General features: G+C 41.6%; 1 protein-coding gene across 1 annotated transcript in view; it reads left to right on the top strand.

Moving 5' to 3' along the window:
• Positions 1–14,008, top strand: part of DNAJC1 (DnaJ heat shock protein family (Hsp40) member C1) — a 245,072-nt gene that overhangs the window by 212,488 nt on the left and 18,576 nt on the right. Inside the window, exon 9 of the mRNA XM_082258350.1 lies at positions 1,430–1,549. Coding sequence (XP_082114476.1) covers positions 1,430–1,549 — 120 coding nt within the window. The remainder of the gene's footprint in view (positions 1–1,429; positions 1,550–14,008) is intronic.

The following is a 14,008-nucleotide window of genomic DNA, read 5'->3' as shown; positions in this document are numbered from 1 at the left end:
TAGATATGAAAAAGTGAACTATCTCACAACACCCTTTCAGTCACCATTGCATGTAACTTATATGATTCGTATCATTCGCCACCAGGGGCAGACTGGACACTTTTGGCCCAGGGGGGAAAGTACAAACCAGAGGCCCATGGCGCAGCAACTCAGCCCCCCTCCCATTCTCCCTTTCCCGTCCTCCTGACCCTCATTCCAGGATGAAGCCCTGCTCCAGATACTCTCTACTCACCGGCTGAAACCGGGTTCCCAACCTAGCCAGCAGGGGGGAGGTTGGGGGGAGCTAGGACAGCTTGGTTGGGGCTGGCCAGGGGAGAGTCTCCAGTGGGGCATGGAACCCGCCTCTGCTCCTTCACAGTTTATTCCAGGGATCCTCAAACTACGGCCCTCCAGCTGTTGAGGAACCACACATCCCATGAGGCATTGTAAAACTTTGACATTCACAGACATGACTAGGCTTGATGGGAATTGTAGTTTCGGAACAACTGGAGGGCCATAGTTTGAAGACTCCTGGTTTACACCATCCATGCTGGGGGGAGGCCTGTGCTCTGGCCTTGTCTTCATTGTGCACTCAGTAAGTCAGTGGCGGGGACTTTTTACTTCTCTTAACCAGGAATCCTTTAGGCATGTCTGTGGCAGAAGCAGTGCAGCCTTTGTACAGGACATCAGAGCGGCCCAGGGGGCAATTGCCCCCCTGCCCCCTGGCCCAGTCCTCCCCTGTTCGCCACCCTCTTCAGCCTGTATAACAGTCCAGCAAGTTAAAACTTCACCAAACAGTGCTGGAGGCTGTATAGCAGCATATTACTTGCAAAGGCAAGTGCTCATTGGTCCATGGTGGGCATGTAACCACGCTAACCAATGAGAATTTCTTTTTCCAGGACCCCGTCCTGGAAGAAATGAACATCAAAAGGAATTTCATTGGTCGCATGTAGTCACCACTGTCCAATAAACGCTCACTATTGGTCGTATTATTCTATTACACATCTTCTGGCGCATTGTATTAAAATTTTTAATTTCTGGAGCATTATAGTGGCTAGCGAAGGCAATAAAAGGTGGAGAACATATAAGGTATATGCAGTGGGGAGAGTGTTGTTAGTTACTCTCCTTTTTTCTTTTTTCTTTTTTTTTTTTTTCTTTTTATTATGTGAAAAGGCAAACTAACTGTTTGTCCTTTTTTTTTTTCAATAAAATTCCGGCCTAATAAACAAAAAAAATAATAAAGAGAAGTTCAGATATTATAACCATTCCTCTTTCAATTAACATTTTTAAAATTCGGTAGAAAATTGTAAAGACAACACCACTGTTCTCCCTTTGCCCCAAGTTTATTAGTTAGTCCCAATTATGTACTGTGATTATTATTAATATATATATATTTTTTTTTTTTTGCTTGAAACTGTTACCTTTCTTGAAACTGTATATTTTCTTTTAGTCACCTGAATGGACGGAGGAGGACCTCAGCCAGCTGACGAGAAGCATGGCCAAGTTCCCAGGGGGAACTCCAGGTCGATGGGAGAAGATTGCTCACGAATTGGGTCGATCGGTGACAGATGTGAGTTTGCAGTGATATGCATTGTACAGCAAGTGACAAAACTAAGAGCAGGATCGGGCAGTGTGAAAGGTGACCAGTGAATGGAGCCTGACACCGTCTTTCTTTTTGAAGGCCACAATCCTTTTATAGGCCCTGGAAAAGAACCATTTACTAAGTAAGCAAGAAGCAGATGTGGGCAGGTCCCCTGATCTGCAATTAACAGCTGTAACTGATCAGCTGTACTGGGGATTTTGGCGTTTAGAGGTTTAGACTACTGTAACCTGATCATAGAAAAACAATGCCATTTATATTGTTTGCTGGAACCCGTTCTAGTCACTTGGGTAGAACTCTCATGTCAATGGGTTCACTTTCTTGCACAGACACGTTTGTTTCTTGCTCCGTGTGTTTGTGTGTATTTCTTCATTCCGGCAATTTAAATTATGCATTGTGTATACACCATAGTTATTAGCTTAGCTGGTTATTTCGATGTAGGTAGAAGCTGTGTACTTTGAATTATTGCTTTAGTCGTGCTCCCTTATGGCCAGTTGTTGACTGAATGGTTCCATGTGCTGTGCTTTAAGTCACTTTGGGCCTTCTTTCCTAAAGTTATAGCTCCCATCTTCCCACTTTTAGTCGAAAAGCCTCTGTTTTTATACTAAAGTCTAAGTTCACCTTTAATAAAAAAAAATAAATAAATGTACATATTTTTGCAGGTAAAAAATTGTACATTTATTTATCTTCTTTTTTTTTTTTTTTTTTTGAAGCTTGCAGAACACTGCACCCCCGATCAGCAGATTGCGGTTGCAATGCCAGGATCCTGCATAATCTCAGTACAGCTGTCTGTCTGTACCTCCCATATGGGCAGACAGTTACTGAAGAGAAGGAAGATCAACGAACTACAAGAGCACTCGCTAGCATGTTCGAAGTTTATTGACTTTATATCGAAGTTTATTGACTTTATATGACAAGCCATCTGCCAAGGTAACAGGTGGTAGTTGTAGTACCATTAGGGAAATTTCCCTTCACTTCCTGTCCCAAAGACGCTACAGGAAGCTACAGTTGGGAAAATAATGATTTGATCCTCTGCAGATTTTGTAAGTTGGCCCACTTACAAAGCAATGAAGGGTCTATCATTTTTATCATAGGTGTATTTTAAATGATAGAGACAGAATATCAACCAAAAATCCAGAAAAAAACACACACTACAAATGTTATAATTTGAGTTGCAGTATTTGATCCCCAATCAAAACATGACTTGGCAGAAAAACCCTTGTTGGCAAGCACAGAGGTAAGAGGTTTCTTGTAGTTGGTGACCAGGTTTGCACACATCTCAGAAGGGATTTTGGTCTACTCTTCTTTACAGTACCTTCTCTAAAGCCTCAAGGTTTCTTGGCTGTTGCTTGGCAACTCAAAGTTTCAGCTCCCTCCATAAGTTTTCTTTAGGGTTAAAGTCTGGAGACTGGCTAGGCCACTCCATGACCTTAATGTGCTTCTTCTTGAGAGAAACAGAGCAAGTCGAGTTAATGCCAAAGAGCTAAATTTTGGTCTCCTCTGACCACAGCACTTCATCCCAATTCTTCTCTGAATCATTTAGAAGTTCATTAGCAAACTTCAGATGGGCCTGGACTATGTGCCTTCTTGAGGAGGGGGGACCTTGCAGGCGCTGCAGGATTTCAATCCATGGCGGTGTATTGTGTTATCAATGGTTTGTTTGGTGACTGTGGTCTCAGCTGCCTTGAGATCATTCACAAGCTCCTTCCGTGTAGTTCTGAACTGATCCCTCACTTTTTCATGATTATCCCTACCCCATGAGGCGAAATCTTGCATAGAGCTCCAGACCGAGGGTGATTGATGGGTATTTTGTATTTCTTCCATTTGCGACTAATCACTCCAACAGTTGTCTCCTTCTCACCAAGCTTCTTGCTGATGGTCTTGTAGCCCATTCCAGCCTTGTGCAGATCTACAATCTTCCCCAGGCTGGAGAGGTTTGAATGGAAGAAAGAGATTCTGTGTACAGGTGTGTCTTATACACATTAGGAGTTATCGTTAGGAACACCTTAAATTGACAGGACTAATCTGTGTGCCACATGAGCACATACTGTAGTCAGTCTTTGGGAGCCAGAATTATTGTTTGTTGGTAGGGGATCAAATACTTATTTTACTCACTGAACCGCAACTTCATTTATAACATTCTCATTGTTTTTTTTCCGGATTTTTGGTTGATATTCTGTCTGTATTATTTAAAATACACCTATGATAAAAATTATTTTGTAAGTGAGCAAACTTCTGCAGGGGATCAAATAATTAAAGACGAAGTAAACCCTCGGCACAAAAATTAGAAAAATAAAAACCTGTAAAGACAAAGGCATAATGAGCTAGTATGCATTGCTCATTATGAAATACTTGCCTTAAAACGAAGCGCCCGCAGTGCCACCCGCTCAGTGACAGGACGGCCGACATGTTCGGCCGTCCTCCTTCCTGGTTCGCATCCTCCGGCCATCTGATTGGCCGGAGGCACGATTACATCACTCCTGCCCATGCGCGCGGGAGCCGCCGTTCACGGCACAGGGCTCTGAACGAACAGCACAGGTGGCGGTTCCTTCAGAGCGCATGCTCCGATGACGTAATCGGCTGCATTGAAAGTAAATATCTCCTAACCAGTGCAAGTTTAGGAGATATTTACAGCACATATAGGGAAGCCTTAATATAGGCTTACCTATAGGTAAATGTCAACAAAGTGGGTTTACAACCACTTTAACATACTTGAGACAAAATAAAAGTGTCTCTGTTCAGGCCGTAGTCGGTCAGGTTCTGTTTGTTATTATCACAGATTGCAAAGGAAGATTTTGATTGGTTCTTGTGGTGTGGACAGCCTATCATACATTTCTTTTCTCAGATGTGGTTTTTAATATATGCATATCTGGTAAACCTGCCATAAGAGGCTCTATGGAAAGTCAGAGTGTCTGTGCACTGTATATTTTTTAACATATTGCTAAAATTTGTAGAATTCCAATGTAGAATTATTGTCATGAAAATTTAGGAATGCTATCTCTTCTAAATGTCACCAAGAACATTACAATCTGACTATACAGTTCTATTTTAGATTTAACAAATTATTATTATTGTAATACAGCATTTATATAGCGCCAACCGTTTGCACAGCGCCTTACAACATAAGGGATGACAGTACAGTTACAATACAATTCAATACAGGAGGAATCAGAGGGCCCTGCTCCTTAGAGCTTACAATCTAGGTGATGTTTGTAATATGAGGACCTAAGCTGGCTATATACACCAGTAGATTTTTAAATGAACATTTGTACGAATATTCTCTTTAGTACATTTGAGGACTTGACAAATTTGGTATGAAAGTACTTTAAAAAAGCGATTGTTTTTAACATTCAGTTTTGGAGTAAATGAACTTTCCCGGGAGTAAACCACATACACTGTTAGAAATTAGTTCATTCAAGAAAAACGTTGCATTTTGCACCTTTAAATTTTCTCATCACTGGTTTAAAATGAATAATGATTTGACCCCCCCCCCAATTAGCCCTACTAATTAGAAAGTTGAATGAACATTCTTAAAACAAAGATTGCGAACGATATTCTACCAGTGTATGGCCAGCATTGACGGATAACTGCTGAGATAACAGGCTGTATTTGGAGCAGTGAAGCACAATCTCTACAAACAATGAGCAAAACTTTTGTTCCAGATACATATATCATGGGCTCTAGTCTAAATGGTTGTTTTTTTTTGTTATTTTACTTGTACACAGGCACTTATTTTAAAAGAACTTACGGACTTTTAATTATTCCTAGACAGTTATTGAATTTATTATCTGGCAGGCACGGGTTAATTAGGTTGTTTCCCTGATTATGAAAGGGAAAAGCAGATTGTGTGCTATAATCACTCCTGCCTGCTGACCTGGTTACCTGTAGCCCCTTCTTCCCATCAGCTAACTCACATCTGTTGCTTGACCCACTTTCTGAACACGGCCCCGAGCCTCGGGCTTAGAGCTCATTCCTGGTCTTTAAGAACAATCCACCCATTTTCCCCCATCTGACTTGTGTTTACTATAAAAACGAAATAAATAAATAAAAATGTGGAGACATTGTACTCAATGTACTAACCGGAGAAGTCGTTGTATAGTCATAACTTTCCAGCTCTGCTCATGTGTTCTGTAGGTCAGAGGGCTCTTCTCAAAAGCCACATTTTGGACAAAACATAGGAATCAATAATATTAATTACAGGATAATAGTTATTATCATTAGTATTATTATTATCAGAAATGTGGCCAGTTGATGGAAATATACAATGAGATAGATAGACAGACTACTATGTGTATATAGATAGATCTATATATCTCTGTATAGGTATACATTGATAGATATGTAGAGACATGTATAAATATAAAAAGAGAGGGATTATTATAGATGGATTGATAGATTATGTATAGATTGATGGATATATATCTATAGATAGATGGAAGTGTGTGTAGATAAATAGATCATGTATAGATGGATGGATAGATCATGTATAGATGGATAGATAGATCATGTATAGATGGATGGATAGATAATGTATAGATGGATGGATAGATGGATAGATAGATCATGTATAAATGGATAGATAGATCATGTATAGATGGATAGATAGATCATGTATAGATGGATGGATAGATAATGTATAGATGGATGGATAGATGATGGATAGATCATGTATAAATGGATAGATAGATCATGTATAGATGGATAGATAGATCATGTATAAATAGATAGATAGATCATTTATAGATGGATATATAGATAATGTATAGATTGATGAATAGATAGATAATGTATAGATGGATTGAGAGATAATGTATAGATTGATGGATAGATAGATAATGGGATGGATAGATAATGTATAGATTGATGGATAGATAGGTAATGTATAGATGGATAGATAATGTATAGATTGATTGATGATACAGTAGATAGATAAATAGATGGATGGAAACGTGTGTTTGTATGTGTATCGATAGATATTGTATAGATTGATGGATAGATATGTTAAGATAGATAATATGTAGATTAATGGAGATAAATAGATAATGTTTAATTAACCACTTGCCGACTGCCTAACGACTATTTACATCGGTGGTCAGCCCCTCACAGGCAAAGTGATGTAGTGCTAAGTCGCTATCCTGTGAGGCTCTAGGGAGCGTGCGCGCGCCACTGGAGGCGCGCTCCCGCTCGCTCACGGACCCCCCCCACGCGAGTGACCGGGAGAAAGGCAGGCGCCTAATGTAAACAAAGCCGTCTGTCTTTCTCCCCTGTGCAACAGCACAGATCATACGGTCCTGCTATGTAGGACCGTAGATCTGTGCTGCTACACACACAGCCACATCCAATCACAGTTAGAAACACGCCCCTAGGGACACACTTAACCCCTCCTTCTCAAATAAAGTTAACCCCTTCCCTGCCAGTGTCATTTTTACAGTAACAGTGCATATGTATAGCACTGATTACTGTAGTAATGTCACTGGTAACCCCAAAAGTGTCAAAAATGTCAGTTAGGGGTCCGATCCGTCCGCCGCAATGTCGCAGTCCCGCAAAAAAAAAAAATCGCAGATCGCCGCCATTACTAGTTAAAAAAAAAAAAAACAATAAAAATGACATAAATCTTTCCCGTAGTAAACGCGATAACTTTTGTGCAAACCAATCAAAATACGCTTTTTGCGATTTTTTTATTTATTTTTTTTTTTTTACCAAAACATATGTAGCAGAAAACAAATTGGCCTAAAATGTTAAAAAAATTAGATTTTTACATTTTTTTGGGGGGGGAATTTCATTAAAAAAAATGTAAAAAATATTGTTATTTTTGCAAAATTGTCGCTCTTTTTTGGTTTATAGCGCATGATCAAAAAATCGCACAGGTGATCAAATACCACCAAAAGAAAGCTCAGTTTGTGGGAAAAAAAAGGACGTCAAATTAGTTTTGGGTACAGCGTCGCACGACTGCGCAATTGTCCGTTAAAGTCACGCAGTGCCGAATCGCAAAATAGGCCCTGGTCAGGAAGGGGGTAAAATCTTCTGGGGCTTAAGTGGTTAATAGATATCTAAGATAGATACTGTAACTAGATGGAAGCATGTGTGTGTATACACAAGTTACTTTCATTATTTTCTTTTTTCCATGGAGTTATCTTACAATATGTGTAAGAAATCACAGTTAGGTATATTAACATATACATTATATTCAGTGTTAATAATATCATTTTATTACATATTTCAAGACATTAACAGTTGTGGAAACAACATTTTAAATAATGCAGAGTCTCCATTTGATTCTGTTCACCACTATATAATGAATACACAGAGAAAGAATACATTTGATTGTAAAGCAGAACACCTAGCAAAAATTAAAATGAATAACCCATTAAAAGATAAAATAACAAGCAATATTTGCCTTCAATTTAGAGATTTCCTGCACTATACTTTTTTTCTGCTGCTGGGGAGACCTGGGTCTGATGGCCAGCATTATTCAAGACACTTTCTCTGAGCCCAGCCTGTGACTGGACAGTGAAAGGAGATGCAGCACAGTGATGAGCTCATCTGTCTAAAACTCTGCTTTCTCCTCCTATCAGCAGGCTTCTTGTCAGTACATAAATGGATTACCTGTTTGTGCTGCTTCTTCCTCACACTCCAGCCCTGCTGTATCAGGGACTGCAAGAGGCTGATTCCCTTGTCAAATTCAGCTACTTACGGACTTGGAGGCTCTACTACGTGATGACACCCTACCCAAAGCACTCTTCATAATTTTTAAACAGCTGTTCACTGACACGAACAAGGTCCTGTTGCCCTGCCTTGGGCCAAATGTGGGATCTTTATTTTACTAGGCTTGTGTCAGTGGGAGATCATCTTATACAGTAGAAAATCCTTAAAAGGGCTTCAAGCAGGAGAAACCTGCTTCAGCTTTTTATAAAAATATAATTTCGCTATCGTCCATTGACAGACGCAGCCTCATCTTCATGAACTGTGTGGGTTATGATGCCACCTGCAGGAGTAGTCTAGGCAGTACATTAGTACAAAGTTTTACATATACACGCCCACGGGGCTGTCCCTCCAGACATAACCCTCACAGATACAGTCCAGCACAACCTATGTTTCCTGCTGGGACTCCGGTCTCAGTTTTTTTTATTCTTTTTCAGAATATTTTCTTTTATTTCTCTTTACTCACTTGCTAGCTAGTGTTCAGGGAAGAATGTCCTGGTGATCTACAAGCAACGATGCTGGCTGGGGCTTCGCACTGGATAATCTAGATCCTTATGGTCCCCCCAGTCTGACCTACGAGCATGAGCAGTTTATAGTCCCACACTAGGCCTCGCTGCGGCGGTGCCCCTTTTCCGGATGGGAACGAGCCTGTGAGAGGATGCCTCGCCAGGGCGTGACGACCTGGAACGCCCAGAGTCGCAGCGTACCCCTCGGCTGGCAGCACCCCCATTTCGGGTGGGAGGCAGTCTGCCTGGAGCAGAGCCCACCCGGTCCATGGTATGGTAAGTAAATGTGCCCCCCTAGCGCCTGCTGGGCTTGGGGGGATGTGGGCCCCCTCCTGGGGATAGTGGGATTTGTGCCTCCTAAAACATCCCCCTGGCCTGCCTGATGCCCAGTCTGTGTTTACACCCCCCTTTCCCAGTTTCCGCGGGGGAGGGGGGTTATGGGTATGGGGTGCCTGGCGCCCTGGGGGGGTGGCAGGGTACCTTTGGGTTTTCTGGTTCCTGTTGTGGATCCTTAAGGCCTTCATAGTGTCGGTCCCTGGCCGCATGGCAAGCCGTGGGTGCCGCTATCTTAAGTGTGAGCAATGCAGAATTTTCCTCATTGACTTGCATAGGGCAGCCATTTTCACTGAGCTTCCTATTCACTACTATGGGCATCCATGTGTGTGTAGCCTTCTGGGCTGCACTTTGCAGTGTGACCTTTACATTCAGGCGAGATCACTTCCTGTGCTCTGTTTCATGCTGCTGGCAAAGGTAATTTACTGTCTCTTTCTCCATGCTGTGGGAACGTTCATGAGGTCTTTTCTCTGAGGTGTTACAGTGCTATTGTCCTTGCGGACATATCCCTACACACTCTGCACACTAGTTTAAAGGGGGACTCCGCAGACCGCTGCCATCAGTGGTGGGAACCGCGATCGCCGCTCTTAAAGCGACAGTTCTCCGTTTTTTTCATTTGTAAAATGGAGTCCCAGACTGTGAACTCACCCACTCTGTGCGACTCCCGGACAGTCAGGATCGCAGTCGCTAGCCGCGATTTAGTCATGAAAAAGGTTGATAGCCGAAAATGGCCGATGCCTTCCCCATCTTTGGGGGTATCCTCTGATTCAGAGTGTGAGGAGGTTGCCCCGTATGCTCCCCTACCTCAGGGGTTGCTCTCCTCTCAGTCAGATGGTGAAGAGGACCTGTCCTCTTCGGCTGCAACGCGGGAATGCGCTTTAGTGGAAGCCCTGATTATTTCAGTATGGGAATCTTTACAATTGGCTGATGCACACAGGCAGGGACATGGGTGGCTTTTGGCTCCCAAAAGTCTCAGAAATCTGCCAAGGTTTTCCCTTGTCTCGACACTTTTCACAATATTGTGAATGATCAATGGCGGAGCTTTAAGCACGTGTTAGTGGTGCCAAAACGCCAGTACCTTTTTGCTGAAAAGGTTTCCAACCGTTGGACGGTGCCTCCTAAAGTAGACCATCAATTCTATTAGAGCACTGAGTGCCTCTTGGGCTTTTCGCCATCAGGCCTCTCTCGTACAGGTTTGTAAGGCAGTGACTTGGTCGTCTGTGCACACCTTTACCAAATTTTACAAGATGGAATTGTTGGCTTCTTCGGATTCCTTTTTTGGCCGAAAGGTTTTGCAGGCTGCTGTTTCATAAGATGAATGTTTTTTTCTTATTCTCTTAGGGGTTTTTTGGTTGAGCTTCATGTTACCCAGTTGGCTAGGTTTAGCCTTTGGAGTTTACGGTACATTCTGGTTGCGTTTTTCGCACCCCTCATGCCTATACTGCTTTGGGACATCCCACACAGCTCATGAAGATGAGGCTGCATCTGTAAATGGACGATAGAGAAAATACGATTCTTGTAAGATCTTACCGTAAAATGTTTTTCTCTGATGTCCATTCACAGACGCAGCACCCGCCCCTCTGATAGGGATGTATTTTTTTTTTCTGTCTTCACTGCTTGCAACTAAACTGATGTGCTGGGCTGTGTCTTTGTGGGTTATATCTGGAGGGACAGCCCCATGGGCATGTATATGTAAGACTTTGTACTAATGTACTGCCTAGACTACTCCTGCAGGTGGCAGCATAACCCACACAGCTCATAAAGATGAGGCTGCGTCTGTCAATGAACATCAGAGAAAAAGATTTTACGGTAAGATCTTTCAAAAATTGTATTCTTCAGCTTGGAAGTTGGTGCCTTGACACTCCCTTTCCATGCTATTAGACCTCAAATCTGATGGACACCTCACTAAGCAAGCTGCAAGGCACAGAAGGATGGGGCTGGTGATCAAAATTCCTACTTTCTATAGTAGAGCACCTTAGGTTTTGAGGCTCTTGGGTCTCTTCTAGCTGTCTAATGACACAGACATGCATGCTTCTTTACTATCAACTGTTTTGCTTTAAAAGCACCAGTTTTCACTCAGTGCCGCTGCTCCGGTGACACTGATGTACAGAGCAATATGATTATAATTACATGATCTTACAGTGGCCACACACACACCTCACACGGTTAAAATGTTTACAGTGCTAATTTATAGCTTTCACCAGGTGACTTTTGTAACCACAAAGGTTACTTAAATTGTAAAAATAACAGGAAACACAAACTGTCTGACATGCAAAACAGGCCATAATGTGATTATTAGCTGCAGGTTTTTTAAATTAAAGGCCACAAATTCTCAGATTTCATACTTGTGAAGCGGTATGGCTCTCTGGCCTGGGAGGATGTAAACCAACTCGGCGTCTCTCTGTGGTTACTAATCTCCTGCATTCAGGTTGCGATAACAGACTGATAGGGGATTTGCCGGCTGCCTGGAAAAGGGCTCAGGTAGGCAGCAAAACAACAGACAGGTGGATAGATTTAAAGCAACTTTCTTAATTACTGAGCTGCCTCGCCATACGAGCAGTGGTGCCCGGCTCAGATAAATAGTTCTTCCTGCCGCCAGAGAGAAATAGTAGAAGTTAATTTAAGGAAAAGCTAAGCCCTTCTCAGGTTGAACCTTTCAGAAGAAAGAAATAGGATTCTGGCCTCAGGCTCCTTTCAGAAGCTTCAACCCAGGTCATCCATGTTGGGGTTTTAAAGTGACACTAAACTCCGGTTTAAAAATAAATTCTATTCATGTGTGTATTAACTCAAAAAAGTACCTGCTATTGCTCTCAGTCGCCTCCAAATCCCTTTTTTTGCTGCTGTGATCTGACCTCCGGTTAGAAGGTGACTACGTTCCTTCTCTTTGTTCCCACTGTATGTAGGAATGTAGCCACCCTCTCTTGCTCTTTCCCAAGATGGATTATTGACTATAGGATAAGTAATGTGCATAGAGCACAGTACTTGACCACAACTAACATGCAGTGCTCAGAGGTTGGGGAGCTCACAGAGCACGTTACAAGGAGGCATAAAGTAGATTATAGAGTCATTAGGTAGTGGATGTGTATAGATTATTTTTGGAACATAAGGATATCGTTTAGTGTCAGCCATCTTGTGTTTTATTAGTGAAAAACAGTTTATTGCCTGTAGCAGCCACTTGCACGCTTCCTTTCAGTATCCTGCTTTTTACTGAAATGCTAGAAGCTTGACTGATCACTGTTTGCAGCAAGACCTTATTTTTCTGTATAAGGCTCCTTCCGTCGGGACCAGTGGGTTGTTTATATTTTACTGTAGTGTATCAGTTGGTTTGTGCTATGTGAAAATGGAATTCAATTTATGTTTTTTTCTGTGACAGATGAGTGCTTTGTATGGAACAAATATTTTTGGCACCATGGTGGTTCAGTGGTTAGTAGTTCAGCGTGGATTCTAGGCTTTGGATCTGTATGCATGAGCTCCACCTATTCTTTATATCCTTAAATGTTTTTTCCATCAGATTGTCTGGTATCTTCCTCAGCCAAATAACATACTAATAATTTAATCTACACCCCAAACCCCCCACCCAAACCACCCAACACCTTCTTAAAAGTGGTTCCAAAGATCACTCCTGCATCATAATTCCTGGTTTATGATAGTTTAAAGGGCTTGAGGTCTCAACTAGGGTTCTGTAAAACCCCAGGGTTTTTCCAGAATTCACTAAGGGTTCCTTGAGCACTGAGTGATTTCTGCCTCTCAGATAAGTACAGATTGACACCATTGATCACCAGTATAGGTGGGTACTTCTCTATTGACCCCCAATGGGAGGAAACAACAATTTTCATTGTCAGCATTTCTTTTCTGCCCATTATTTTAATTTCTTTGATTTCCTTATTACTGAACATAGTTTTGTTGCCCTGGGTGACAAATACGCTAACTGCGGTGTTTTCCTTTTCCTTTTATTTATTCTTATTTCTCAACTCACTCTTCACTAGAGATGAGCTTGGGCTTGTTCCCATGCTCTTCCAAACCCACATGGCCAAGCCCGCCAGGAAGCTGTCACCTGTAATGCAGCAAAAAATCCACCCGAGCATTTGAAAAAAAAAAAAAGCATTTTCGAATGAAGTTCTACCAGTTTACTACCTGATTTTAGAACTGCTTCTTATTGCTGATTTCTTTGTTGGGGAGATTTTCCTTCACTTTCTGTCTCAGAGACTTTGCAGGAAATAGAGGGAAACCTTCCCAAATTGGGGAAAATCCTTCTTGTAATAGTTGTCCCCAGTACATGTGCCCCACTGGGTTAATGGGAACACAGCAATAAAGTCATAGTTACATGGTCTATCTATGTTTTTTTTTATTTTAACACTTTTTATTAACGAATGTGCATTACAGTAACAATGTCAACAAAATGCTCAACATGAGTACCATAGCAATAAAATACAGTTAAACTGACATGTATCAAGTTATTTGAAAATGTATATACAGGTTGCTTGGATCACAAAATAAAAGATATAAAGCACAATGAGTCACCGTTATTTCCCCAGATATTAGATATCAACTTTGGGAGGTCTGAATTCTAACAGTTTTTATACTGTATGCCTAATTAGTGGAAACAGGGTAGATGATAACCAAACATCCCAAATTGTATTATATTTTGTTGGGCATCCTCTGTGTTCATATATAAATCTTTCATATGGCAGTGTTTGGTTTACCATCTTTATCCATGTACAAACAGATGGAGGATTGGGTTGAATCCATTTAAGTGCAATGGCTCTCCTAGCCAGAAACACAATTTCTTTCAGTGAGACTCTGATACCTCTGCCTCTGTTCTTCATCCAGAATACCCAAGAGGCACATTCTAAGACTTCATGGAACAGGTAATCATAAGAGTCTATCT

The sequence above is a fragment of the Pelophylax lessonae genome, assembly GCF_965119305.1.
Source record: "Pelophylax lessonae genome assembly, chromosome: 5".
In the NCBI taxonomy this organism is placed as follows: domain Eukaryota; kingdom Metazoa; phylum Chordata; class Amphibia; order Anura; family Ranidae; genus Pelophylax; species Pelophylax lessonae.
The sequence above is the reverse complement of the archived record's forward strand: the minus strand, read 5'-3'. Positions and strand labels throughout refer to the sequence as shown.